This window comes from Podarcis liolepis, assembly GCF_965112155.1.
Source record: "Podarcis liolepis genome assembly, chromosome: 10".
Classification (NCBI taxonomy): Eukaryota; Metazoa; Chordata; class Lepidosauria; order Squamata; family Lacertidae; genus Podarcis; species Podarcis liolepis.
The window spans coordinates 67203541-67230963 of NC_139562.1; the positions used below are offsets into that span (position 1 = coordinate 67203541).

The window sequence follows — 27423 nt, forward strand, 5'->3', positions numbered from 1 at the left end:
TCAATTAATTGAAATACATTCTAAAATCAATTCATTCTAAAATCAATTCAGAGTCAAATTAATGGCAACCGTTGAGCTAGAGTTCTGTGAGGATTACCGAAGGAGGGGGTCAAACTGTGCCTTGGCCAAAGGCCTGGTGGAACGGCTCCGTCTTGCAGGCCCTGCAGAAAGATGTCAAGTCCTGCAGGGCCCTAGTCTTTTGTGACAGAGCGTTCCACCAGATCGGGACCACGGCCGAAAAAGCCCTGGCTCTGGTTGAGGCCAGCCTAACCTCCCTGTGGCCCGGGATCTCCAAGATGTTTTTATTTGAAGACCGTAAGGTCCTCCGTGGGACATACCAGGAGAGGCGCCCCCGTAGGTACGAGGGTCCTAGGCTGTATAGGGCTTTAAAGGTTAAAACCAGCACCTTAAACATGATCCAGTACTACACCGGGAGCCAGTGCCACTGGTATAGCATGTGTTCTGCTGGCACAAGCATGTGAATCTCTGTTGGAACCTTCCTGTTAGAGGGCTGCACTCTTCCACTAGCAATGACACAAATGTTTTCAGAACGCCACAACCAGTGTGGTACTCATGCTTTTGTAGATTTAGTCCTACGCCTTTGGTGGCTGTGTCACTCATGGAATTTGGTTTCAGGAAGCTGTTAAGACAGTATACTTGTATAAAGGGTCCTTCAGGTCCTCAGTTTCGGGGGGGGGGGATCTCTGGAGAACCTCATGTAGAGATTCCTGGAGCCTATTTTACAAAGTGCGCAATCGATCGTGATGAGCCAAGGAGTCGGTCAAGGGAGTACGCCGACAAGCTGCTAAATTCACTCCAAAGCTGAGCAGCCGACTCATGGAGCAATCAGTGTGGTATCCTATATATTAAACACCATGTAAAAATTGCCCCAGGATACTCTATGCCAAACGATACGGAGTCGATGTAATGACATTCTAAATCAGCCTGAGAGTGTTTAGACCACCCACGGGTAATTGGAAGTGGGGGCAGTTCTTTCAATAATAGGGTTTAAAGCTTTTAGTGACTGTTGTTGTTGCTGCTGCTGCTGCTGCGATTTTGCTTGTACAGTTTTGTAAGTTCAAAGTGCTACAGCAAAGTCTATCGTGGCCTAACCAGGATCCACCGTGCTTGCAGAATCCAGGAACAAACCAGGAACATTCCGCTATGTTTTCACACCTGATGCAACCAAGTATTACACATCCTACAATAGTTGCTTCTCCCCCGCAAAAAAAGAGCACAGTAAGAAGCTCAGATATCTGTCTCAAGCAATATGGATACTTGGGTTCTGTGCAATCCCAGCATGAGCCATACAATGTGCAATAATGGATTTATTGAATTCCAGCACAGAGCAGGGTCTAGATTCCACCAATGTTTTCTGCAGGTAGAAGCCAGCAAACATGCTCCCAAATCTGAGAGCCCACAGAAGACAGGGGGAGAAATGTGGTTTGGATAGACAAGCAGAAAAGCTTGCACATACTGATCAATCTCTTTAGCGCTACCTTGAATTGGATCCCAGATTTTAAATATATATATATTATTATTATAGAATCTGTTTTCTGGATCAGGATCAGTAGAACTCATAGGCAATTTCAGAAGTTTTTAAAGCCTCACTAGTGATCATTCGTGTTTGCGAAACATTTTATCCATATGAGAAATTAGGAGCAGTTTCTCTTAAACTGTTTTGCTTGAGTGAAATATTATTATTATTATTATTATTATTATTATTATTATTATTATTATTATTATTATTATTATTTATTTCTACCCTGCCCATCTGGCTGGCTTTCCCCAGCCACTCTGGATGGCTTCCAACAGAAGCTTAGAAACACATTAAAACATCAGTCATTAAAATCTTCCCTAAACAGGGAACCCTATCAGTTTTTATCGTCCCGTTTTGTAGCTACTTTAGATGGACTGCGCAGTGGAATGCAGAATGTGAGTCTACCTTGTATGTGTGTATACACACACAAAAACAGATATATATATATAAATATGTAACACCGGCTTGATGTTTGTTGACTCAGTAGTCTGACAAACAGCATCTGAGAGTTTCTAAGAAGGTCATCTAAAGCCCACTTAACACTCGTGTAGCCTCATTGACTTAAATTGGATTATACCCAATGCAAGCAGCCACTGAAGTGCCTCCTAACTGTGCTCAAAGTGCAATTACAAGATTACTGTACAACTCTGTGGTTGCCTCTGTGTGGATTTAGATGGTTTTGAATTTATCAGTCACCTTTCTGCTGTGTTTTTATGTCAGTGGCAGCCCAGTGGAGGGGAAATGCGTACTGCTTAATCTAGCAGGGTTTCCCAAACTTAGGTCTCGAACTGCTTTTCCACATCATCCCTCACCACTGGTCCTGCTAGCTAAGGATGATGGGAATTGTCGACCAAAAACAGCTTGAGACACAAGTTAATGCAAGCTGCTGTGTGTGTCCCATTAAAAGGTAAAGGGACCCCTGACCATTAGGTCCAGTCGTGGCCGACTCTGGGGTTGTGGTGCTCATCTCGCTTTATTGGCCGAGGGAGCCGGCGTACAGCTTCTGGGTCATGTGGCCAGCATGACTAAGCCACGTCTGGCGAACCAGAGCAGCGCACGGAAATGCCGTTTACCTTCCCACCGGAGTGGTACCTATTTATCTACTTTTGACATGCTTTTGAACTGCTAGGTGGGCAGGAGCAGGGACCCAGCAACGGGAGCTCACCCCATCACGGGGATTTGAACCGCCTACCTTCTGATCGGCAAGTCCTAGGCTCTGTGGTTTAACCCACAGCGCCACCTGCATCCCGTGTGTCCCATTACCCACGGCATAAATTCCTTCCCCAACCTGATGCTCGCCAGATGTTTTGGACTATAGTTCATTTCATCCCTGATCATTGTCCTTGCTGACTGGGGCTGATGGGATTTGGGGCAGCAGCAGGCTGAGGAACAGAGCAAATCAAGGCATTCATATTGTCTTAAGAACCTCTTGTTCGTGTTTTGGGACAGGCTGGTTGTTTTCAAGTGGAATTTATGGTTTTAATGAATATGTGCTGCTGTCAAAGGAGGTTAGCTGTGGGTGCCATTCAGGCTTGCCCTGTACTCTTGGAAATACAATGTGATTACTCGTGTGTTGGATCTGTGTACCTATGAAGCTGAGGTCGCTTCTCCACCATTGGGGTGTGATAATTAATTTGCAAGGCCCTCCATTAACCTCCCAGTGTAGCTTTGCTATTAAACAACTAATAAGTGTGTTGACTTGAAACTTTCTCGTTTCCTTGATGAGTTCCAAACCTCTGGCAGTGTTTTAAAATATTTTTGTTAAATTAATTTCTTTGGCAGCTTTTGTTTAAAAAGAAGGAGAAGAAGAAGAAGAAATGTGATTATGAGTGATTACAAGTATAATTACAAGATACCGCAAATAGCTTGGTTCATAAATTATGGGGTATATGCTAAATTGTTTCATGGCTGTAGCTGTGGAACAGGTTGAAAACCAGTAAGGTGCAGTGGTTGTAATTTTGGTCTAAGAGTGCAGAGATGTCACCATGAAGTTCAGGGAGTGAGCTGGGCTGGACCAGCCATACTCTCTCAGCTGATGTGAGGACAATGTTTGGACTCTTGGGCACACCATGTAAGTTTTAAGGACTGGTTTTAATTCCTGCATTGCAGGGGGTTAGACTAGATGGCCAACTCTGCAGTTCTATGATTCCATGAAAATGCTGTATTTTAAATAGTTGCAACCACCCTGGAACCTCAGGGTGAAAGGCTGGTAATAAATTAAAATGATGGTGGTGACAATGATAAGAACTGCTGCTCCATGTTCCCTGAAGGAAAGGCTAGATTTCAAATGTACCCAGATAAATAAAAATAGCCATGTATACTTCAGTTCATTATTATTATTATTATTATTATTATTATTATTATTATTACTACTATTATTATTATTATTGTTATTGTTATTTATTTTTACAGTAGTACCTCGGGTTATAAACACCTCGGGTTCAAACACTTCGGGTTACAAACTCCATTAACCCGGAAGTAGTACCTCAGGTTAAGAACTTTACCTCAGATTGAGAACAGAAATCACTCAGGTTAAGAACAGTTTCAGGTTAAGAACGGACCTCCGGAATGTATTAAGTTCACTACCCGAGGTACCACTGTATTATTATTATTATTATTATTATTATTATTATTATTATTATTATTATTATTATATTTTATTATTTATACCCTGCCCATTTGGCTGGGTTTCCCCAGCCACTCTGGGCAGCTCCCCACAGAATATTAAAAACACGATAAAACATCAAACACTAAACATTTCCCTAAACAAGGTAAATTTGGAAACACAGTTCTCCAGCCCAAGCAGTGCTTACGAAAATACATATGCTGGTGAAAATAGGATCCAGAAATGTTAGAAGAAATATGCCTACAAAAGGTATATTTTTAAGGAGAAATTTGCAGTCAAATACCACTGAATTTTCATAAGGACATTTTTTTAAAAATTACTAGCTGATATGGAAATCTGGAGAACTTAATAAGATTGGAAAGGTGAGAAACTGAAATGGAAATGTTTTCCCTTTCCTAATAGTGCATAAGAGAAATTATCACTGGAGAAAGATGGTTTTGGCTTTCTTATAGTAGTACATGTGTACTACATATCCACAATTGCATCCTAGTTACTGGGGAACTGCAGGGTAATGAAGCCTTATGACCTGCGGCCCCCCTCCCCTTTTAATCCAAGGGAACTGATCCTGTGATCTGTCGTACTGGGTGACAATCATCTCTTCTCCTGGCACTGGAGCTCAACCCTAGGCCCTCAATTTTACAGTGTTAAGCTCAAAACCTATTGTACTTCCAAGTAAGGTTGCTAGAAAGCATCACAAAGCAATGGCTGAGTTTACCTGCGCTATTGAGTGTCCCTGCAAAAAGGCTGTGTTACGAAAGGCTACCAGGAGTCAATTATTTGTCTTACATGTAACTTTCAAAATAATAGAAGTGTGGGCCTCCTGAATGAACATTTCTTGAGAGCATGTGCTGATTTCGCTTTTTTGCGTGTTGGTGAAGGTAGATGGTCAGAATAAAAATATGTAAGTGAAAAAAGAGGCACGACATATTATCTAATAGAACAGTTATGTGGCTAAAGGTTAATTTTTTATTTTTTATTTATACCCTACCCATCTGACATGGTTTCCACTTTTGTTCCACTTTTGAAAGGAACCATTTCAGAGTCTGTTGTTTTGCTCCTTCCCCATTTTTCTTTATTTTTCTTCAGTCCTTTCAAAAAAAAAAAAAAATGGGGAGGGTGGCTTGACATTTAGGCTAATTTATCTGAATCGCCGAATAATTGATGCTTTTGAATTATGGTGCTGGAGGAGAGTCTTGAGAGTCCCATGGACTGCAAGAAGATCAAACCTCTCCATTCTAAAGGAAATCAGTCCTGAGTGCTCACTGGAAGGACAGATCCTGAAGCTGAGGCTCCAATACTGTGGCCACCTCATGAGAAGAGAAGACTCCCTGGAAAAGACCCTGATGTTGGGAAAGATGGAGGGCACAAGGAGAAGGGGACGACAGAGTACGAGATGGTTGGACAGTATTCTCGAAGATACCAGCATGAGTTTGACCAAACTGTGGGAGGCAGTGGAAGACAGAAGTGCCTGGCGTGCTCTGGTCCCTGGGGTCACGAAGAGTCGGAAACGACTTAACGACTAAACAACAAAACATCTGATGTATTTATCTCTATTTCTATGCAAGCATATATTAAGAATAATGTTTAAATGCAGGTGTTTTTTAAAGGAATCTGTTCACTTTCTTTCTTTTTCTTGTATTGGATTTAGAATGATTATTTAGACTGCAATCCTGGGTTGAAGTCCCATTGAACTGAATTTACTTACTTTTGAGGAGGACGTGAATAGGATTGCTCTGATAGAACAGCTGCTTGGATCAAGATCAGGTTGTGACTGCTTTGGGACTTTTGTTGGAAATTATAAAAGGGTTCCTGCATAATTTCTGATTTTGTAAGCATGCATTCAGAAGGAAGAGAAACGTCTTGATACAGGAGGCGAGAAGTGACCACTAATTATCTAAGAAAAAGGTGGCATAAATAATATGATTTTGTTTTCTCTTTAGGATTTTTTTTTAACTTAAAGGTATTGAATCCCCTTGTTTGCAGAAAGTGGTCTGCAAAGGTGATTTAATAGATTCGTTTATTTTCATTTATGGCCCATGTTTATTCCATCATAAAATGCAAGGCAGTTTAGCTGGGGTTCCCAGGTGGTTTTCAGGCACTGAAAAAGCCTTGACCTACTTCATTTCAACAAGGTAGAGCACCATGCTGTATGCAGCTACAGTAAGTAAAGAATAAGAGTGGAGTGTTTCTGAAGATGTAACTCCCACCGTGGCAGTGGTCTAGCAAACATTTTGGAAGCCCGGTGGGCAGTTTTTCTTGGCTTATGGGGGGGACGACGACCCTCTAGCTTCACCTTTTCTTTTTTAAAGAAACCCCTTTTTTTAAAAAAAATAAAAATATTATTTATACCCTGCCCATCTGGCTGAGTTTCTCCAGCCACTCTGGGCGGCTCCCATTCGAGTGTTAAAAACAATACTGCATTAAATATTAAAAACTTCCCTAAACAGGGCTGCCTTTTAGTAAGGTTGCAGAGAACCTACAGACCACATATATACCTTCTACTTTTAGGTTATAAAAACCTACCTACCTACTGTTTGAGGGTGATATATTTGTTGCGTAAGCACTCTGTGTTTGACAGGCAAACTTTCCTGATTTACAGTGACTTCCAGCGTAATGCTTATATTTGTTTCAGTTGTCTTTATCAGTGAGATGTAGGATGTGCTTTATTTTACATGTGAGATGTGCTTCACTTTTCTTTAGTCAGAAAAATTGGAAGTTCCAGCTGGCCTGTATTGTTCAGAAACTGAACTGATGAATCTCTGTTGCTTTACATTTGTGGCAACAGCCAATATCTTGAGCCTCCTTCATTATGCCTGTATTAATGGGCAAAATATACAGGAAGGAGTAGAAGTAAAGTGGGGGAGGGAGGAAATCAAAGAAATATCTGGGGTTTAAATGCCAGTTTTCCTATTCATGATAGAAGCATCTTGTTCATTGGAAGTAAATAGAAATGTTCTCCATTATTGTTTAGCTTTCTTGACACTCAAGATATTTGTACTTAGCAAACATAATTGCAACAGCTGTTTGGGCTGATTCTTCCCCCCTTTCCCCCCCCCCCTTCCACCTATTTGTTGTGAAGATGTATTTAGTCCTCTTTCTCAAGAGCGCAGAAAAGTACTAAAATCAATCTGGAAATGTTTGCTGCTACGCTTCTGATGACCCAGGCCATATTGTCGCCTTGAGTCTGTTGTCTCTCTCATCCTCAATGGAAGGCAAAAAAAGAGGGGGGGCTTAATCTTGTAGGGTTAAATAAAAGAAGGAATGTGGTACAAGGAAAGATTCCTTTTATGCTAGGCAACAACACTGAACATGTCGTGATGACTGAAAGTGCCTGTGGGCATTTGGTCCCTATTGGTTCTCACATTGAATGCAATGATGCCAACAGATAGCCTGTATTGTTGTCAGTTAAATGGGATCATGAGTGTCTGAAAGGTGTTTGAGAATGAACTGAAAATCATTTTCACAAGTGGATGATTACTTCTGCCACATGTTAACCGAACTCTATCAGAATGGCCCAGATTTTGAGACTGCATTAATTGCTCTTTCAACCTTGACTGAGGTTTCTTTTTAAGAAAGCCCTTTGCCGGACTAAACAGCTATGTGTATTGATTTTTTTTCCTCCTTCTTCCCCTTGTTGTATTTTCCCCTATTGTGATAAATAAAACCTTATAGAAAGCAGAGAAGTTGTATTCAGGATGCATATGGGATTGTTCCATTCCTTAGAATAAAAAAAACACACAACCAAACAAGGAGAAAACAATCTCTCCGAAAGTCATAAAGCCAGCCATCTCACGTGAATGAATTGTTCCAGTATTCCATAGACAAATTATTCATTCTGCTAGCCATTAGTAATGAGGACATTGTCGTCAACATGTAGAACTGTGAAAACTCCCAGCTTGGTTTTAATGCATAAACTTTTGTTCTCTCTGTACATATTTGACATACTGGCAGATAATAGAAACTATCATTGTTGTGTATTTTGATTTTTTTGTTCCTTTTAGAACTTAACTTCAGGTGGCAGGGGAAGAATCTTTTCCACATGCTGTATTAACAATTTTGATTATTGCATTTAACACAAAACACCGTTTTCTTGTTGTGGAAGTCAGCACATCCGAGAAGGGAATTGTATAAGGATAGTCACTTGGAATATGTGGCAGGGGGAAACAACCCAGGACCCATTATAACGTTTGTTATTTTGAACAATACATTTCAATAATGTCTTTGAAATGTCAGTGGTGCTAAATGGGGGACTTTGCACACTCAAAAAGTCGCAGAGAAGAGAGCTCATTATGTAATGGATTAATTAGACATAGATTAGGCTGCAGTCCTCTATGTTTTGCATTTCCCTGCCGAAGGGCAGAGGGGAGGATCCAACCACCTAAGACCATAACCCAGTGACAGAGCAACTGTTCCATATATACAGTAAATCCCAGATTCAACCCCCAACATCTACAAATGGTGTGGAAACCTGGAGATCTGCTGTCAGCTAGTGTAGACATTATTGAGCTCAGTGGACCAGTGGTCTGACTCAGTATACTGCAGCTTCTTATTTACCCAAAAGGCTCTTCCCTCCAACCATGGAAACCTCCTCAGTCCTTGCCCTTTTGATATTGGAGCTCCAATATCAATAGAAGTAGAAAGGTGGTGCGTTGGAAATCATGCATCCCAAAGATCTAGAGGAACGATGGGGAACTTCTGGTACCCAAACCAGTCTTGGCCCATCGGGGGTCCGCGTTGGTCCATTGTGTACCTGTCCATCAGCTGACACCTCTGGGGATTCAATCCTCTGGGGCCTGAGCCACCCATTCATCAGCTGAGGGTGGGGTTGAGTCCTGCTCACTTTGGCTCCATACACCTGGGAACAAGGTGCATAGCCAAAGCAGTGCGCGGCTATTTGAAAGCCCCTTTGCAAACAGCCTCACGCTGCTTTATAAACCTCCGATTTTAGCATGGCATTTCCTGATTGTTGTAGCTTTTGCCTTTCCACTTCAGTTCTGAGCAATGTGAGTAGGGGGTTATTTAATTTCCCCCTTTGCATTGTTGTAACCAATACGGAAGCATGGGAAGAAGCAAGGCTTTTCCTGAAACCTGGTAAAGAATTCCAGAATTGGGGAAGCATACTGACCAAGCCTGCAATCTTATAACATACTTGAATTCAGTGGGACTTACTTCAGAGTAGGCATGTTTGTGATTACACCGTAAATCAATGTGAATTTCAGAAAGATTTGTTCATTTAGAAATGCGTGCAAACATTTTGGGGAGCTTGTAATCAAAGTTTGACGAGCTTAAATGGATTGTAGAAGACAAGGGGGTATTGCAGGCCTTGAAAGAACATGTGGAGGGGGTTGCAAGCTGCAAAATCTAGCTTCTTTGCTAGTTCCCACACCCTCCATTATACCTTAACAACTGCCACCACCACACAACCCCCAACATCTCCATATTCAACAAACGGAAGGCGTTCTACATGTATACAGATGTATTGGGTAAATAGCAGCCATTTTGTACTGTTTGCTTTAAAATACAGGGCGGTGCACATAATGTTGCATGTGGTGGTGTGTTCCTCTATATATACCTTCCCTGCAGGAAAAAGGTTACAGCATTTTCAACCTTTTTGAAAGTGGAGGAGGAGGAGAGAGTGGGAGATCAGCCAGCAGAGACCTCCTTGGAGAGTCTGGGAGATCCTCCTTCTCCAAGAACTCATTGATCACTTCGCATTCAAGAGCAGAGAATGCAGAGCAGTGTGGCTCCTGGGATTTCCCGTAGGCTCTCAGGATGTTGTTGGGGACGGAAGAGGAGGGACTCAGCTTAGGCAACGTCTCCCTTGCGTGGGGACATGGGTTCTTTGCCTTGCACCCAGATGACTGAATAAAACCCATAAATACGAACTTGCTTGTTCTTCTTGCCTTTGATGCTACCGGCGGGGAGGAGAGGATTAGCCATGCCTGACATCAAGTGTGTTTCATACACTTTGATGTAGCTGTAGGCTCCATGTATAGCTAGAGGGGAGAGGTAATGTTTGGGATATCAGCCACCTGTGAGGGTCAATGCCAGTCACCTGTGTTAATCATGCGATGTAGCCTGCCTGGGCCTATAAAGGTTGGGTGTGGACCAGCCATCTCCTTGCTCTGGAGTCTGTCCCATGGAATGCTGGGAGCAGGGGCAAGGAGGGAGCCATCGGACCTTTGCTATAAGTTTGTACCCTTTTTTAAATAAGCTGTTAGACCTGATCACTCTGGCGGTTTGGGCACCTTTTTCTTTTTTTAATAAATTTAAACGATTTCCATAAGTTCCCTTGGGCTTCCCTCCTCCCCTTTCGTGGGTCCTTATGTTAACTTTTTCTCATGCACCTTCTCTGTTAATCCAATGCTATTAATTCTCCGATAAAACCATAGCCCACCTTTTAACTACAAGCTTCATTCCAATCCTAGTAATAATGTTAATTGTTTACAATGAATGTTTTAGGGAAATTAGATATTTTCCCCATTCCTTATTGAAATTTTGGCCTTCCTGATTCCTATTCCTTCCCCTCGGTTTTGCCATTTCTGCATAGTCCGTCAGTTTAATCTGCCATTCTTCTCAGGTAGGGACTGTGCCTTATTTCCATCTCTGGGCTAATAGTATCCGGGCAGCAGTAGTCGCATACATGAAAAGTCTCTTCTGGGTTGCTTGGAATTTCAGCACCTACAATTCAAAAAAAAAAGGCTTCTGGGTTGTTTTTAGAAAAGGTTATTTTAAACATTTTTTTTTCAATTCATTGTATATCATCTCCCAAAATTCTCTTACTACTTTACAAGTCCACCACATATGATAGAAGGTGCCTGGGCTCCTTTCTTTGGAATTTCCTCCATATCCGAACTCCTGTGAACCCTCTGCCGGCTCTGCAGGGATATTTCAATTGGCGTAGTTGGCAGGATATTTCAGGGCAGTCACCTTGTGAAGCTGAACGGCAGGAGAGTCAAGACAGGTAACAGGAGGAACCTTTTCCCACGATGCATATTTGCTACCTTGAGATGGTGTGATGGCCACCAGCTCAGGCAACTAGCTTTAGAATGGGCTTCAATAAATCAATGAAGGACGAGGCTGTCACTGGAAATTATATTTCTTCCTATCCAAGACTGTGTGCCTCAGAGGACTCATATCATGTGTATGAAAGGAATGTTGTGGTTATGTCCCACTTGTGAGCTTTCTAACAGCATTTGGTTGACCACTGGGGGAGATGGAATACTGAACTAAGATAGATTTTTTTATCCAGTCCAAAAGGTCTTTACTTACATTCTTTTCTTTTTTAAAATAAATTTTATTTTCAGTCTACAAATACACACCTTCCAATCACATACTTCCAATGCAAATACATATCAGACTTCCCTTCCCAACGTTTTGTGGTTTCTTCTCTTACTGAAATTTTTAACACTGCCTTTTCCACTTTATTTTTTAATTATTCTACTATTAAGCTTAATAATTCTTTTAACTGCTTGATTTAAATTAGCTCTATTAATGTACTTAATTGAAAAAATGATTTTTCAGTTATTCCACAAATGTTCCCCACTCCTTGATAATCCCCCCCCCCCTTCTTGGTTTCTTACCACACCCGTTAATTTTGCCATTTCAGCATAATCCATTGATTTCATCGGCCACTCTTCCTTAGCTGGAACAGTATCCTCTTTCCTCCTCTGGGCAAATACCATTCTGGCTGCAGTTGTAGCATACATAAACCAATTTCTAAGGGCCTTCAGAATTTCTGTGTTCACTATCCCTAAAAGAAACGCTTTGGTTTTTTTACTAAAAGTTATTTTAAACATTTTCTTCAATACATTGCAAATCATTTCCCATAAAGCGTTGGTTCTCTTACAGGACCACCACCATATGGTAGAAAGTGCCTTCTTTTTCTTTACATTTCCAACACAGATTTGATTTTGATTTACACATTTTTGCAAGTCTGCTAGCAGATAAATATCTATAGATCATTTTCATATATTTTTCTTTCAATGTATAACATGCTGTGAATTTCAAATCTACGTTTCATAGTTTCTCCCATTTCAATATTGTGACCGATATCTCTTGCCCAGTGGATCATCACAGATTTCACCTGCTCCTTTGCCAGAGCTCTTCCCTAGCATATGCCCAGGAAAGTGTTTTGAGTTGTGATAAGGAAAAAGCTCTTCTGCATTCTGCTGAGCATGCTTTTCCTTTCACCGGAAACATCTCAATAATGCTAATATAAGGAATAAAGGGCAGGTTTTCAGAGCAAATGGTCTTCCGGGCAGGCTATAGCTCCTTTGCTGCTTCCTTTTTTTTGAAAGCCAGCAAAATCCTGCCTTTCATCTTGAGTAGCAAGAGTATGAGACTTTCTGACCCAGCTGAGACATTAAGGTAGTTCAGTAGTAATCCTATTTGCATTGGGTCTGCTTTGCATACGGGAGTGGTCATGTCATTATACCATTGTAAGCACTGCAGCCTGAGCGTGTGTTTGGAATATTGGCCTGCACACAGACACACTTCCTTCTGTGCAAGCGTGAATGAAGAAAATGAATCACTGCACGCAATTTGTATTTCCATAGGTGATTTATTCTTCAAAGTGTCTGAGTGCAAAGAGGTGGCAGCTTTTTAGGGGTGTAAAAAGTAGAGAATCCACCTGGACCATATTCTCCTCTTTCCATGCCTCTTTAGATGGAAAGACTTGGGTGTACATCTTAGGTCAAGCTTAACGCAATGCAAGCTTCTCTTCGAATGACAATACAGGATCTTTTTTCAAAAACAAGCAGGGTTGCTTTGTGTTTAATATTTACAGGAAGGTTCTTAAAACTGGGGTGGGGCACAGCTAACCTGTGGCCTCCAGATGTTGCTGTACTCCCCAGGGAATTACCATATTTTTTGCTCTATAAGACTCACTTTTCCCCTCCTAAAAAGTAAGGGGAAATGTGTGTGTGTGTTATGGAGCGAATGCAGGCTGCGCAGCTATCCCAGAAGCCAGAACAGCAAGAGGGATTGCTGCTTTCACTGCGCGGCAATCCCTCTTGCTGTTCTGGCTTCTGAGATTCAGAATATTGTTTTCTTGTTTTCCTCCTCCAAAAACTAGGTGCATCTTGTGGTCTGGTGCGTCTTATAGAGCGAAAAATACGGTGTGTTTTTTTGGTCTTTGAAGCATTTTATCAGCGTAGACTTTCTTATCAAACTGCTATTTCCCCTTGTGTAATTAACTACATCTTGACATACAAAATGTTACAAATACATTGAGTGTTCTTCTAGTGTTTAGAAGAGGCACCATCATGAGTAAAATTTTGATGGAGAATAGAAACCTACTGTTATAATAAACATCAGATGAATTGCAGAAAACTAGAGTCGGCAATGCAGACAAACAGCCTGTACAGTGGTACCTCGGGTTACAGACGCTTCAGGCTACAGATGCTTCAGGTTACAGACTCCGCTAACCCAGAAATAGTACCTTGGGTTAAGAACTTTGCTTCAGGATGAGAACAGAAATTGTGCAGCAGCAGCAGGAGGCCCCATTAGCTAAAGTGGTACCACAGGTTAAGAACAGTTTCAGGTTAAGAACGGACCTCCAGAATGAATTAAGTTCTTAACCCAAGGTACCACTGTAGTTTGGCACGTGGAGGTCTGCTTCACATAGTAGGATTTTAACGTCCCGAAGGCCGACCACACTGAAGTCACAGTGGTGAGCCAAGAACTCGCCAGTTTAAAATTTGCCTCACCAATAAACTTAACAAGGTAATGTTCAGCAAATCTTAACCCCATGGAAGACAATACTGACTTGCTTTACAAGATTGCTGAAAAGATGAGTAATATGATATCTGTATCATACTTGAGTTGAAAATAAAATTGTAAGCATATCATGCAGAAAATTATACAGGAATTTTAAGGGCAGGTGGATAGAGGGTAAAACAAAAATCAAGTGCTTAAGTCAAAAGGAGCTCAAATAGTGTTGCTAGTATGCCATTGGGAGTCATTTTAGTGTAACATTTTAAATTATGATATATATTTTTTTACTTGGCAGGTATTTGTATGCACTTGGGCAGAAGGTGTGGAAAAGGTGGAAAAAGCGCTACTTCGTTCTTGTACAGGTTTGTAATGTTTGTTACCTGTTCAATATGGATAGTAGTATTGCCAGGAACATTGGTGGAGCAATAAAGCTTCAGTGTATGTAACAGCTCCAGTGTTGAAGCTGCATGTGTGTTTGTTTTTAGTTTTGCAGTTGAGAAATGTGAAATTTAGCCCATAGAACTGCTTCTGGTTTCTTAAAACCTGGTTTCACCAAAACCTTTAGCATTCACAACACTTTTTCAAGTGGCCCCGTGATTATGTATGCAAGGGGTATACAACATCAAGCCCTTCAGATGTCTGGGACTACAGATCCCATAATCCCTGTCCATTGGCTGTTCCGACAAGGGCTGCCCCAGCACAGCTGAACGGTCAGGGATTTTCAGCTGTTCAGCTGTTCCCCCACCTGCCCCAGCACAGCTGAACGGTCAGGGATTTTGAGATTGGGAGTCCAACAATATCTGGAGATCCACAAGCCAGTGTGGTGTAGTGGTTAAGAGCGGTAGTCTCGTAATCTGGGGAACCAGGTTCGCGTCTCCACTCCTCCACATGCAGCTGCTGGGTGACCTTGGGCCAGTCACACTTCTCTGAAGTCTCTCAGCCCCACTCACCTCACAGAGTGTTTGTTGTGGGGGAGGAAGGGAAAGGAGAATATTAGCCTCTTTGAGACACCTTCGGGTAGTGATAAAGCGGGATATCAAATCCAAACTCCTCCTTCTCCTCCTTCTCCTCCTCCTCCTCCTCCTCCTCCTCCTCCTCCTCCACCAGAGTCCAACAGGGCTTCTCCAGAGCTCTCAGGATACAGAGCAGGGCTTTTCAGAGTCCCTTGCCCAGTGCCCACAATAACTTTGGGGTTAAAGGAAGGGAAGGGTAGTTTTTTGCCCCTCCTCTTTGACATGAGGCAGAACATTCTCTCTGCTTGTTCTCAGCCTCAGGTTCGTGTGGGGAAGGATTAAAAAAAAAAGAGCAGTATGCCCGTGTCAGAAGATTTACAGGCAGTAACCTCCATATTGAGCCATTATGAGTGTGGCTTTGTTTTCAGTACCTGAGAAAAACTTCGCAGGAAGATGCAATGCTTGGTTGTCTAAAGACCTCTGTTCAATTACTGCAGCAGACTGTAGGCTCTGTTCATTGATATAAGCTTATACAGGCCACTTGCAGCTTTATTGACAGTATAGGTAAAGCACACAGTGGTGAGGGATGAGCATTGTGATATTATTGATCCTTCATTGATACGCTTAGCGATTGCTTCGCAACTTCTGTTGGGGCTGGTGCATTTCAATATTGTGCGGGTGGTTTCTTTTTTCATACCCGCTGAAATTTAGATCCATGGTGTTCGAGAAAGCTGTTTGAATTCATTTGCTGTCATTTTGACCGTTGGGACACTTGAAGTCTCCCTTGCCCACGAGTAATCACTTGGTTATCTCAGTTATGTGAGCTGCCCTGCAGTTTCTGACAGACACAGATCAATAGAATTATGCCTAAGGACTGTAGCATTTATGCATGGTTAGTTTAGCTTATCCCAAGTTATTCATCAGCAGACATTCTAAATCAGTATCTCATACTGGTCTTTGCCTCAGATAAGATGTGATCATGAGTCTCTTTCCACTTACTAGTTGCTAAAATCAATATATTATCCTCCCCCCTCCCAGCATGCCATGTGATACTTCTTGTGAATGCCTAACACAACTACAATAATTTGCAAGGACTTTTTCCTCTCTTTTTACATTGTCAAGCAGGGGCACCAGCCCCCAAATATTTTCGAAGTAGGGGCCAAGCCCCACAACATCCAAAAAGTGCAGAAGCAAAGTGTGGAGCCAAGCACAGCATGGCTCCAGTGGTCGGCTCCTCTTCCTGCTACGGAAGGAAATAATAATAATAATAATAATAATAATAATAATAATAATAATAATAATATCATTTATACCCCACCCACCTGGCTGGGCCTCCCCAGCCACTCTGGGCAACTCCCAACAGAATATTAAAAACATGATAAAACATCAAACATTAAAAACTTCCCTAAACAGGGCTGCCTTCAGATGTCTTGTAAAAGTCAGATAGTTGTTTATATCCTTGACATCTGCTGGGAGGGCGTTCCAAAGGGTGGGCTCCACTACCGAGAAGGCCCTTTGCCTGGTTCCCTGCAACCTCACTTCTCACAGGGAGGGAACCGCCAGAAGGCCCTTGGAGCTGGATCTCAGTGTCCGGGCTGAACGATGGGGGTAGAGACGCTCCTTCAGGTATACTGGGCCGAGGTGGTTGAAGCAGCCTCCCACCGGTGGTGGCATCAGGAGGAATTGCCCACCGTTGAAGCTGCACAGCTGCAGCATTCAGCTCCGCCCCTGCCTCATCTTGACAGACTGCACAGGACATCAGTGTCACATTGCCCTCACAAGCCGGTGCCTCTGCCCACAACACAAATTCCAGTTGCTACAAGTGGGTTCTAGAACAAAACCTTCCAATATTTCCCCAGCCCCCCTAGCAGGAAGGATCCTGTTTAGGGTGCTAAGCAGCCAACCCATGCTTCCCTCCAAAATACTTTAAGCAGTTTGCGGCTGAAGTTGATTAACTACATCCACCCACCCACCCACCCACACCAATAATCTAGCTTTCGGTTTTGTTTTGAACCGCGTTCCTTCTGCTTTCTGATTCTGAGGTTGTCTTCAGAAAGGACCATCTTGTCCCCATGAAAGATCTGCCCTTGCATCTCCACATGCCCCCTCGCGCACTCAGCTGCTCATCCTGCTTTCCTCTACCTGCAGTCTGATCTGAAGTGCACAAGTCTGTTCCACCACTTCATTCTTCTGCATGAATAGGGCAGATGCAGAAGGACTCCAGGAAACAATACAAAGTGATGGGCATTTTGTTTCTGCTTTCATATCTTTTGCACTGTTGACACTTCAGGAGTTGTACAAAATCGGAACATTTTTTATTTCACCTCCGTGCAGCAGCATTTATCAAGAGGTTGATGAACTGTTGGGCTGCATAGTGAATAACACCATTAAGGGAACTAAGAAAAGCGGCGTGCATCAGGTAGCACCAGACTGTTGAATTAGCTCAGCAACCTCTTGCCTGATAGTGACAATCACTTTCCATTTTACGTCTTCTACCCGGCAGATGATGCAACTGCTGGTTTTCTCAGCAAACACACAAGACTGGAGGCCCCATAATTTCCTAGTTGCATTTCCTGATTGCTGGGGAAATGCACAAAGTCCATCTGTATGTTCAGGAGGCATGTTTTGCCCTGGCATATCTGTAATGGAGCACATGCTTTGTAAGGATAAGATTCCAGGTTCAACTCCTGGCATGCCCACCTAAAGGACTTCTCTCCTGCTTGGCAGCTTCATATGTAGTGGAAAGCAGCACAATCTAGAAAGGGTTTATGGGTGGGGGTACATGGAATGGTGATCTCAGCTGCAACTCAACATTTGTCATGGACTGGTTGGACGCAGAGGAGTGGTGGGAGGAACCAGCTGAGGAACCACGCAGGGAAGACGTTTCAGAGCCTGGGAACTGGTGGTGGGACAACAATGAGTGGTCAGAGGAAGAAGACCAGGAAGAGGAGGTGTTGGAAGCTGAAGAGGTATCAGGGCTTAGTGAGCTGGGAGAGTCTGAGAGAAGTCAAGAATCAGAGGGAGAAGCTGAATCAGGTGCGTGAGGTCAAGAGATGAGTAAGGCTGCTGGAGAGTCATAGGTGTTTTCCCCTCTTGCTGAGACAAGCTCTCCTCTCCCAGAACCAGAAGAGGGGCGAAAAGGGCGAAGGAGAGGCTGAATGCATGAAGGCACTGCCTCCAGGAAAAGCCCTGGAGAGGAGAGGACTTAGACTGCTGTGAGGAGGTGGGGACTTTCAGTCTTAGCAACTGATTTTCACAAAGTAATACCACCAGGAATGAGTTGCTGTGTTCATGAGGCCCGACACTCAGCCAAGTCTGTGGAGATCCCATTTTTGCTAATGAGGAGTTAACTCCAAGTTTGAGCTGTGTGATTACTGACCAGCACACTCCTGTGACATGATCATTTTCCAAAGTTGCTGTTCTGTAGGTGGTGGTAGTTGTAGTTCTTTACACACTTATTTTTCTTTTCTTTTTTTTAAAGATATTTATTGCAATTTTTAAACAACAAACGTAACACCAAACACATAACAAACAAAAAAGATCAAAGTAGGATTATAAGAAAAAGTAAGAATAAGAAAAGAAAATACAAATAAGATAGAGTTATTCATGAATCATATTTTCATAATCTTTAGACTTCCTCACATCACCCTTCCCTGCGTTCTCAATCATATAGTTATATGCAGCAATTTGTTACCTTACTTCCATTCTTATTTTATAAATCTCAAATATTCTATTCCAAATTTAAAATGTTTTAATCATAAATTAAACTGCTAGACTTGAACATAATATTACTTCAAATTTCGCCATTTCCTTATACATCACTTATTCTCATATATAAAAAAAAATCCTTCCAGTAGCACCTTTAAGACCAACTAAGTTAGTTCTTGGTATGAGCTTTTGTGTGCAAGCACACTTCTTCAGATACACAGATGTCTTACAATAAATTTACTACTGCCGTGTTTCTCTCAATTGTGCATTCTCCTAACATTCATACAGTTTGTAATGTTTTTGTAAATAGTCTTTAAATTTTTTCCAGTCCTCTTCCACCGTCTCTTCTCCCAGGTCTCGAATTCTGCCAGTCATTTCAGCCAACTCCATATAGTCTATCAGTTGCGTCTGCCATTCTTCCAGTGTGGGTAAATCTTGGGTCTTCCAGTACTTTGCGATGAGTATTCTTGCTGCTGTTGTTGCGTACATAAAAAAAGTTTTATCTTTCTTTAACACTCCTTGGCCAACAATGCCCAGAAGGAAGGCCTCTGGTTTCTTAAGGAAGGTATACTTAAATACCTTTTTTAACTCATTATAGATCATTTCCCAGAAAGCCTTAACCCTTGGGCACATCCACCAAAGGTGAAAGAATGTTCCTTCAGTTTCCTTACATTTCCAACATTTGTTATCAGGCAACTGATATATTTTTGCCAGCTTGACTGGGGTCATGTACCACCTGTATATCATTTTCATAATGTTTTCTTTCAAGGCATTACATGCTGTGAACCTCACTCCGGTGGTCCATAACTGTTAAGGATTGATTAGCTGCTTGTGCGTAAAAACGTGCTCCCTCAGAGTTTGTGCGACCCCACAAACCTCCGTGTGTGACGGAGCTCCTCAGACATGTCTGCTCTAGTCACTAGTAGAGTCCGACAGTGGCTGTCTGCGGAAGCGTTTCCAGCAAAGGAGCTCCTTAACGGAAACGCGTCTCCTGGACTCACGGCGTGACAGTTTCCGGCGAGGTGTGGGTCTCCCTATGGGAGACTCAGATACCTCCCCACTGTTCTCGCTGGAAGCTTCCCTGAGCCCTCCCTCCTGCTCGCATTCCCTCAGAGACCCACTCCTCCCCCTGCTGGTCCCTGCTTCAGCTGTTGAGTCTCTTTCTTCCTCCCTGAGTCCCTCCACCACCTGATGCTCCGATGGCAGTTCCCTGACATCCACCTCCCCTCCAGGGCCCCCCTCACCCCCTCCCATTTCCTCTCCCCTGGGAGGTGAAGGGCTAAAACCCCGAAACGAATCTTCCTCATCTTCCGACGTCTCGAACAATTCCCTCCATCGATCGTCGTCCTGGCTCGCTGAATCCTCTTCCTCTTCAGAATCTGGGAACCCCTCCAACTCCTCTTCCTCGTCGGTGGTGGCAAAGTATTCCCTTCGGAACCTCGCTACAGGCTGAGGTTTACGTGGGAACCTCTGATGAAAAGTCTCTATTAAAACTTCGTCATTGACATCCTCTGCCCTAACCCAGGTGTTTTCCGACTCCGGTTCCCCTTCCCACATTACCAAATACTCTACTTGATCTCCCTTCCACCTGGAATCGAGGATCTCCGCTACATGGTAGCTGTGTTCCTTCTCCTCCATTGCTGGTCCCCTAGTGACCCTCCCTTCACTGTCTCCTCTATACGGTGACAGCAACGACCTGTGAAAAACTGGGTGCAGCTTCATGTGGTTCGGTAACCGGAGCCTGAAAGCCACTGGATTGACCTGCTGCATGACTTCAAACGGACCCAGCCTTTTGGGTCTTAATTTCTTACAACCTCCTTTGAACGGCAACCCTTGGGTTGACAGCCACACCTGGTCCCCCACCCTGATGCTTTCACCTTCCCTTCGGTTTTTGTCTGCCTGCCTCTTATATTCCTCCTTAGCCCTGTTTAAGTTGAGTTGGAGCTGGCGATGGATCGCTTCCATTTCTTCAACGAACTGTTCTGCAGCTGGAACGCTCCAGTTCTCCCCCTCCCCCCCTGGGAAGGCTCTGGGATGGCACCCGTGATTAGCCAAAAAGGGGCTCATCCCCGTGGACACGTTCTCTGCATTGTTGTAGGCAAATTCTGCCAACGCCAGCTTCTCCACCCAATCATTCTCTCTGTCATTAACATAACACCTCAAATATTGTTGGAGAACCCCATTTGCTCTTTCCGCCTGCCTGTTGGTTTCTGGATGACGGGCCGTTGAAAAATTAACCTCTACATGCAGTAAGCTCATGAGCTTCCTCCAGAACCTGGAAGTAAATTGTTTCCCTCGGTCTGAAACCACCCTCAAGGGGGCGCCATGCAACCGAAACACATTCTCTACAAACAATTTGGCTGTTTCTTCTGCTGTGACCGCATGTGAGCAGGCTATAAAGTGGGCCATTTTAGTTAACAGGTCTACTACAACCATGATGGCTGTTTTCCCTCTAGACCTTGGCAGATCAGTCATGAAATCTATTGCTACTGCTTCCCACGGTCTTTCAGGTGTGGGCAGTGGTTCTAATAAACCAGCCGGCGCCCGCCTCTCCCCCTTGGCTCTTTGGCATTGTTCACACCCTCTCACATACTCCCGCACATCTTCCCTGACCTTGGGCCACCAAAATTCCCTGGTAACCAGCCACATGGTCTTGTGTTGCCCAAAATGCCCTGCTGTGGGGCTATCGTGCAGCTGCTTGAGTACCTTCTCCCTCAATTCCCCTTCAGGTATATATAACGCTCCCTTATAATACAATGCCCCGTTTCTCTCCTCAAAACCACCGGATTTGTCTTCCTCCCTCCTGAGATCCCTGAGTTTGTCCTGGGCGTATGCATCCTGCACCGTACCCTCTACCAATTCCCTTTGCCCCACCAAAGTCGCCCCACACACCCAGCGGTCCTCTGGAATGATATGGGTTTCTTCGGGTGCTCCCTCCCCCTCCAAATATTCAGGTTTGCGTGAGAGAGCGTCCGCCCTAACATTCTCTGGGCCTGGCACGTAACAAATCTCAAAGTTAAATTTGGAGAACTCCTGGGCCCATCTCAACTGCCTTTGGTTGAGCACTCGCGCAGTTCTCCAATACTCTAGATTTTTATGGTCCGTGCACACTTGCACCTTATGTTGTGCACCAACTAGCAGATGCCTCCATCTCCGGAACGCCTCATGAATAGCAAGAAGTTCTCGGTCGTACACCGTGTAGTTCCTCTCGGATTTGTTCAGCTTTCGCGAAAAGAAGGCACACGGTCGCCACTCTGACTCCTCCTTCCCCGGCTGCAGAAGAAGCACCGCCCCTATGGCTCTGTCAGATGCGTCTGTTTCAACCCTTAGCTTCTTTCGTAAATCCACATGCAGAAGTTGTTCTTCAGAGGCGAAGGCCCTTTTCAGCTCCTCAAACGCTCGCTCCGCCTCCGCCGTCCATACAAACTTCTTTTTACTGCTGAGACAGTCAGTGATGGGCGCCGTCAGATGGGCGAAGTTGCGGATGAACTTACGATAAAAGTTTCCAAACCCTAGGAACCTCTGCACATCCTTCTTGGTTTTGGGTGTTTTCCATTCCAGCACTGCCTGTACCTTGCCGGGATCCATGGCCAATCCCTTGTCTGACAGGCGGTACCCCAGGAATTCCACCTCCTTGGTATGGAACCGACACTTCTCCAGTTTCACCCACAGCCTGTTGGCTTGCAGTCTGCTCAACACTTCTCTGACGTCTCTCACATGTTGCTCCTCATTCTCCGAATACACCAACACATCATCTAGGAAAGCAACGCAATTCTTGTAGAGCAAAGGGCCCAGTACGTGGTTCATAAAAGATTGAAAACACGCTGAGCCTGCTTGTAATCCAAATGGCATAACGAGGTATTCAAATGCCCCCAAAGGGGTAAACATGGTGGTTTTCCATTCATCCCCTTTCCTTATGCGTATCAGGTTGTACGCCCCCCTTAGATCCAGCTTTGTAAAAATCTTTCCCTTCCTCACCCTGGTCAAAATATCATCAATTCTGGGCATAGGGAAAGCCACCGGTTCAGTCACTGCATTTAACCTCCTAAAATCGCATACAAGTCTCGGCTTGTCCGCGTTTTTTTTGTCCACAAAGAACACTGGGCTACCCCCTGCTGCTTTGGACTCTCTGATGAAGCCTCTCTTCAGGTTCTTGTCAATAAACCCTCGCAACTCCTGCATTTCTCTGTCTGACATGGCATACAACTTGCCCACGGGAAGCTGTGCTCCAGGGAGTAAATTGATCTGGCAATCAAAGGGTCTATGAGGTGGTAGTTGGTCAGCTTCCTTCTCGCTGAACACGTCGCTGAGATCTGCATACTGTGGTGGTACCTTCACCTTCTCCATTACTTCAGTCCCTGCTAGGGTGGCTTGGGCCCCTGCTGAACCCTTTTCCCCTTTGCAGTGTTCTAAGCAATGTGCTGAACCAAAGGACACCACTCTTTGATGCCAGCCAACCAGCGGATCATGTAGAGCTAGCCAGCTCATTCCCAAAATAATGGGAGCGCCTCCCAGGGTGGCCACATTAAACGCTATCAGTTCTGTGTGCCTTGCCACCCTCATTATCATTGGGACAGTCTGCAAGCTGACTCCTCCTCCCAACAACTCCCTGCCATCGATCGTGGTCACCTGCAGGGGGTTGCTTAAAGGGATAGTCTGTATCTGGTGTTCAGCAGCAAACTCCTTGCTCATAAAATTGCAGGAGCTGCCTGAGTCCAATAGCGCCTTTATTTTTAGGGGGTGCCCATTTTGCAGCTCTAGCGACACTTCAATCACTAGAGCAGGTCGAGGAGCTTCTGGCACGGGCACTTTCACTGCTCTTTGGCCTGGCTGCAGTGCCCCGATTGTGGCAACCAGGCGTTGGCTTTTACCTGCTCCGTTCCCCCCTGTTCTCCCCCCTCAACAGCTCCCACCATCCCTTGCCATTCCTTCCTCTGGGGGCAGACTCTGGCAAAGTGGCCTGGCTGTTGGCAGAGATAGCATTTCCGGGGGCCCTTTCCCTCCTTCTTAGCCCCCTCGCTGGTTTTTGAAAATGTGCGCGCGCGCGCTGTTCCGATTTCCATCGGCTCTGCCGGCGGGAAAGCTGGCTCAGGAATGTCTGGAATGCGGAACTCCTTCCAACGTTCCCCTCTCCCTTCCCGCCTCTCCAAGGCTCTTGCCTCCTGCCGCGCTCCTATGGTCAGCGCAGATTTGGTCAGCTGATCCATAGACTCCGCCCTGGGGCTCCGTGACAGCTCGTCTTTCACCGCCGAAGAAAGACCTTCTTCAAATAGCATTTGAATGGGTGCCGCCGATAAATCCCAACTCAGTCTGTGAATCAGCATGGTAAACTCAGTCCAGTACTCACGGACAGATCGACTTCCCTGCTTACAAGCCATTAGCTGTCTGCGCACCGCCCCTTCCTCAATATCGCTGGAAAACATGATATCCATTGCACGAAAGAACTTCCTCGTGTCCTTTAGTATGTCATTGTGCGTTGCCATTAGGGGTCGAACCCAGTCTCTCGCCCCTTTCTCAAGATGCCCAATTACAAAAGCAACTCGCGATTCCTCATCAGGGAACTCATCGAACTGCACATTAATGGCATATTGCATCTCTGTCCTAAAGGCATGGTAATCCTTGGGGTCCCCCCCAAATTTTTGCACCAATCCTGGTACCTTTCTGGGGAATTGAGTGGCTCTCCCCTTCTTGTCTGCATCCTGAGCCCTTCTCTCCTCCAGCCTCGCCGTCTGCAGCGCCAGTTGGACCTCCAACGCTCGGTATCTATCTTCCAAGCTTGGACCAGCTCCAGCCCCCGCTCCTCCGGTTCCGGTTGGTTCGCTCATGATGCTTTCTCTTGCACAGGCAGCGTACAGAGACTGTCGGACTGCTGTTAAGGATTGATTAGCTGCTTGTGCGTAAAAACGTGCTCCCTCAGAGTTTGTGCGACCCCACAAACCTCCGTGTGTGACGGAGCTCCTCAGACATGTCTGCTCTAGTCACTAGTAGAGTCCGACAGTGGCTGTCTGCGGAAGCGTTTCCAGCAAAGGAGCTCCTTAACGGAAACGCGTCTCCTGGACTCACGGCGTGACAGTTTCCGGCGAGGTGTGGGTCTCCCTATGGGAGACTCAGATACCTCCCCACTGTTCTCGCTGGAAGCTTCCCTGAGCCCTCCCTCCTGCTCGCATTCCCTCAGAGACCCACTCCTCCCCCTGCTGGTCCCTGCTTCAGCTGTTGAGTCTCTTTCTTCCTCCCTGAGTCCCTCCACCACCTGATGCTCCGATGGCAGTTCCCTGACAATAACTTTTCCCAGTCAGCAAACATAATATTATGCCCAATGTCCTGTGCCCATTTTATCATAGCTGACTTGACAGTTTCATCCTGCGTATTCCATTTCAACAGCAAGTTATACATTTTTGAAAGTACCTTAGTCTTAGGTTCTAACAGTTCTGTTTCTAATTTCGATTTTTCCACCTGCCTTAAAGACCTCCCTAATCTGAGCATAGTGTAACCAGTCTCGCACTTTATCCTTTAGTTTCTCAAGACTCTGCAATCTCCAGGTATCACCTTCTTTTTCTATTATTTCCCAATATTTCGGCCAATTGGCCTCCATATTGAGTCTTTTCTGGGCCTTGGCTTCCATTGGTGACAGCCACCTTGGGGTCTTGTTTTCTAGTAAGTCTTTGTATTTTGTCCAGACATTAAACACAGCCTTCCTGACAATATGGTTCTTAAAAGCCTTATGAATTTTTACCTTGTCATACCACAAGTATGCATGCCATCCAAAAGCATTGTTAAACCCTTCCAGATCTAGGACATCAGTGTTCTCAAGAAGAAACCAATCCTTCAACCAGCAGAAAGCTGCAGATTCATAATACAACCTCAAATCTGGCAGGGCAAACCCCCCTCTCTCCTTAGCATCAGTTAGTATTTTAAATTTTATTCGGGGCTTTTTGCCCTGCCAGACAAACTTAGAAATATCTCTCTGCCACTTTGTAAAGCATTCCACTCTGTCCACAATCTGTAGGGTCTGAAACAGAAACAACATTTTTGGCAATACATTCATTTTTATCGCAGCAATTCGGCCCAACAAGGAAAGTTTTAGTCTTGACCAGCCTTCTAAGTCCTTCTTAATTTCTGTCCAACACTTTTCATAGTTGTCCTTAAATAGGTTCAGGTTTTTGGCAGTCATGTTAACCCCTAGGTATTTCACCTTTTTAACAATTTTTAAATCTGTCTCTTTCTGAAACCTTTCTGATTCCTCAGTTGTCAAATTTTTTTCCAAAACCTTTGTCTTTTGCTTGTTTAATTTAAAACCCGCCAACCGACCAAACTCATGAATCAGTTCTAAAACCCTTTTCGTACTAGATTCTGGTTCCTGCAATGTCAAAACCAAGTCATCTGCAAAAGCTTTAAGTTTGTACTGTTTGGCTCTGACCTGAATCCCTTCAACCAACCGGTCCCCTCTAATCATACTCAGGAGCACCTCCAGGACCGAAATGAATAGCAAAGGGGAAATAGGGCAACCTTGTCGTGTTCCTTTCTCAATCTTAAAATCTTCTGTCACCACATTGTTAACTATTAATTTAGCTTTTTGTTCTGAATAAATTGCCTCTGCCATTTTCAAACCCCCATCCCACTCCCATCCCTTCAAGATTTTTCTTCATAAACATCCAAGAAATGTTGTCAAAGGCCTTCTCCGCATCTATAAAAATCAACACTGCTTTTGTATTCATGTTTGTTTGTAAAAGTTCCAAAATATCAATAATGTTTCTAGTGTTATCAAACAAATGTCTACCTGGGAGAAAGCCTGCCTGGTCTTTATGAATTACTTCATTTAATACTTTTTAAAGTCTACTTGCCAGAATGTCAGCAAAATTTTTGTAATCCACATTCAGGAGAGAGATGGGACGGTAGTTCTTAAGTTGTGTCTTTTCAGTTTCCAATTTGGGTATCAATGTGATGAAAGCTTCTTTCCACGATTCTGGTGCCCTCTTCCCCTCCATAATCTCATTGCAAACCTCCATTAATGGTTGTATCAAATAATTTTTCAATATTTTATAGTACTTGGAGGTAAGCCCATCTGGCCCTGGAGACTTGCCCAATTGCATATTCTGAATGGCACCTTCGATCTCTTGTTGTGTTATTTTATAATTCAGGGTTGTTCTGTTTTCTTGAGACAGTTTTGGTAGGCCATTCCTTTTCAAAAATTGGTCTATCTCTGTCTCATTTTGCGGCCCTTGAGTATAAAGTTGTTTAAAATATCTCTGGAAGCACTTTCTAATCTCCACAGGATTCTGAATGTTTTTCCCTTCAATCTCTAAGTTAGTAACCGTATTTAGTTTTTGTCTCTTTTTCAGCTGCCATGCTAACAGCTTCCCACATTTATTTGCCGATTCGAATGATCTTTGTTTCATTAACTTGATTTTCCACTCCACTTCCTGATTTATCAATTTAGAATATTGTGCTTGGTAAAGTTTAATTTCTCTCAGAATCTCCTGTGACTTCGGTTTCGATCTTAGCTTTTTCTCACATTCCCTAATTCTCTCCAAAATCTTATCCTTTTTCTCATTCTGTGCTCTTTTCTTTATGGTGTTCTGTTGTATCAGAAACCCCCTCATTTGCTTGCTTTGCTTGCGTCCCAGATTACTCTTTTTTCCACCGTGGTGTTCAAATTTATTTCAAAATAGTCCTTCAAAGCTTTTGGGGGCTTTTTAATGATCTCCTGATCTCTGAGCAGGTTGTCATTCATCTTCCATCTAAAGGAGCCGGTTGTAGTTAGTCTGATATCCATCTTTACTGCGTTATGGTCGGAGCAAGTCTTTGGGCAGATTTCCACTTTCCTAGTCTTAGGTGCCAGACCTCTAGTTACCCAAATTTGGTCGATTCTTGTCCATGTC

The 27423-nt window shown here is 44.0% G+C and overlaps 1 protein-coding gene across 16 annotated transcripts in view; it reads left to right on the forward strand.

The window, feature by feature from the left end:
- Window positions 1–27423, forward strand: part of CADPS2 (calcium dependent secretion activator 2) — a 368776-nt gene that overhangs the window by 216207 nt on the left and 125146 nt on the right. For all 16 annotated transcript variants that reach the window (XM_083463298.1, XM_083463307.1, XM_083463306.1 and 13 more), the window contains exon 9: window positions 14179–14245. In XM_083463298.1, coding sequence (XP_083319424.1) covers window positions 14179–14245 — 67 coding nt within the window. The remainder of the gene's footprint in view (window positions 1–14178; window positions 14246–27423) is intronic.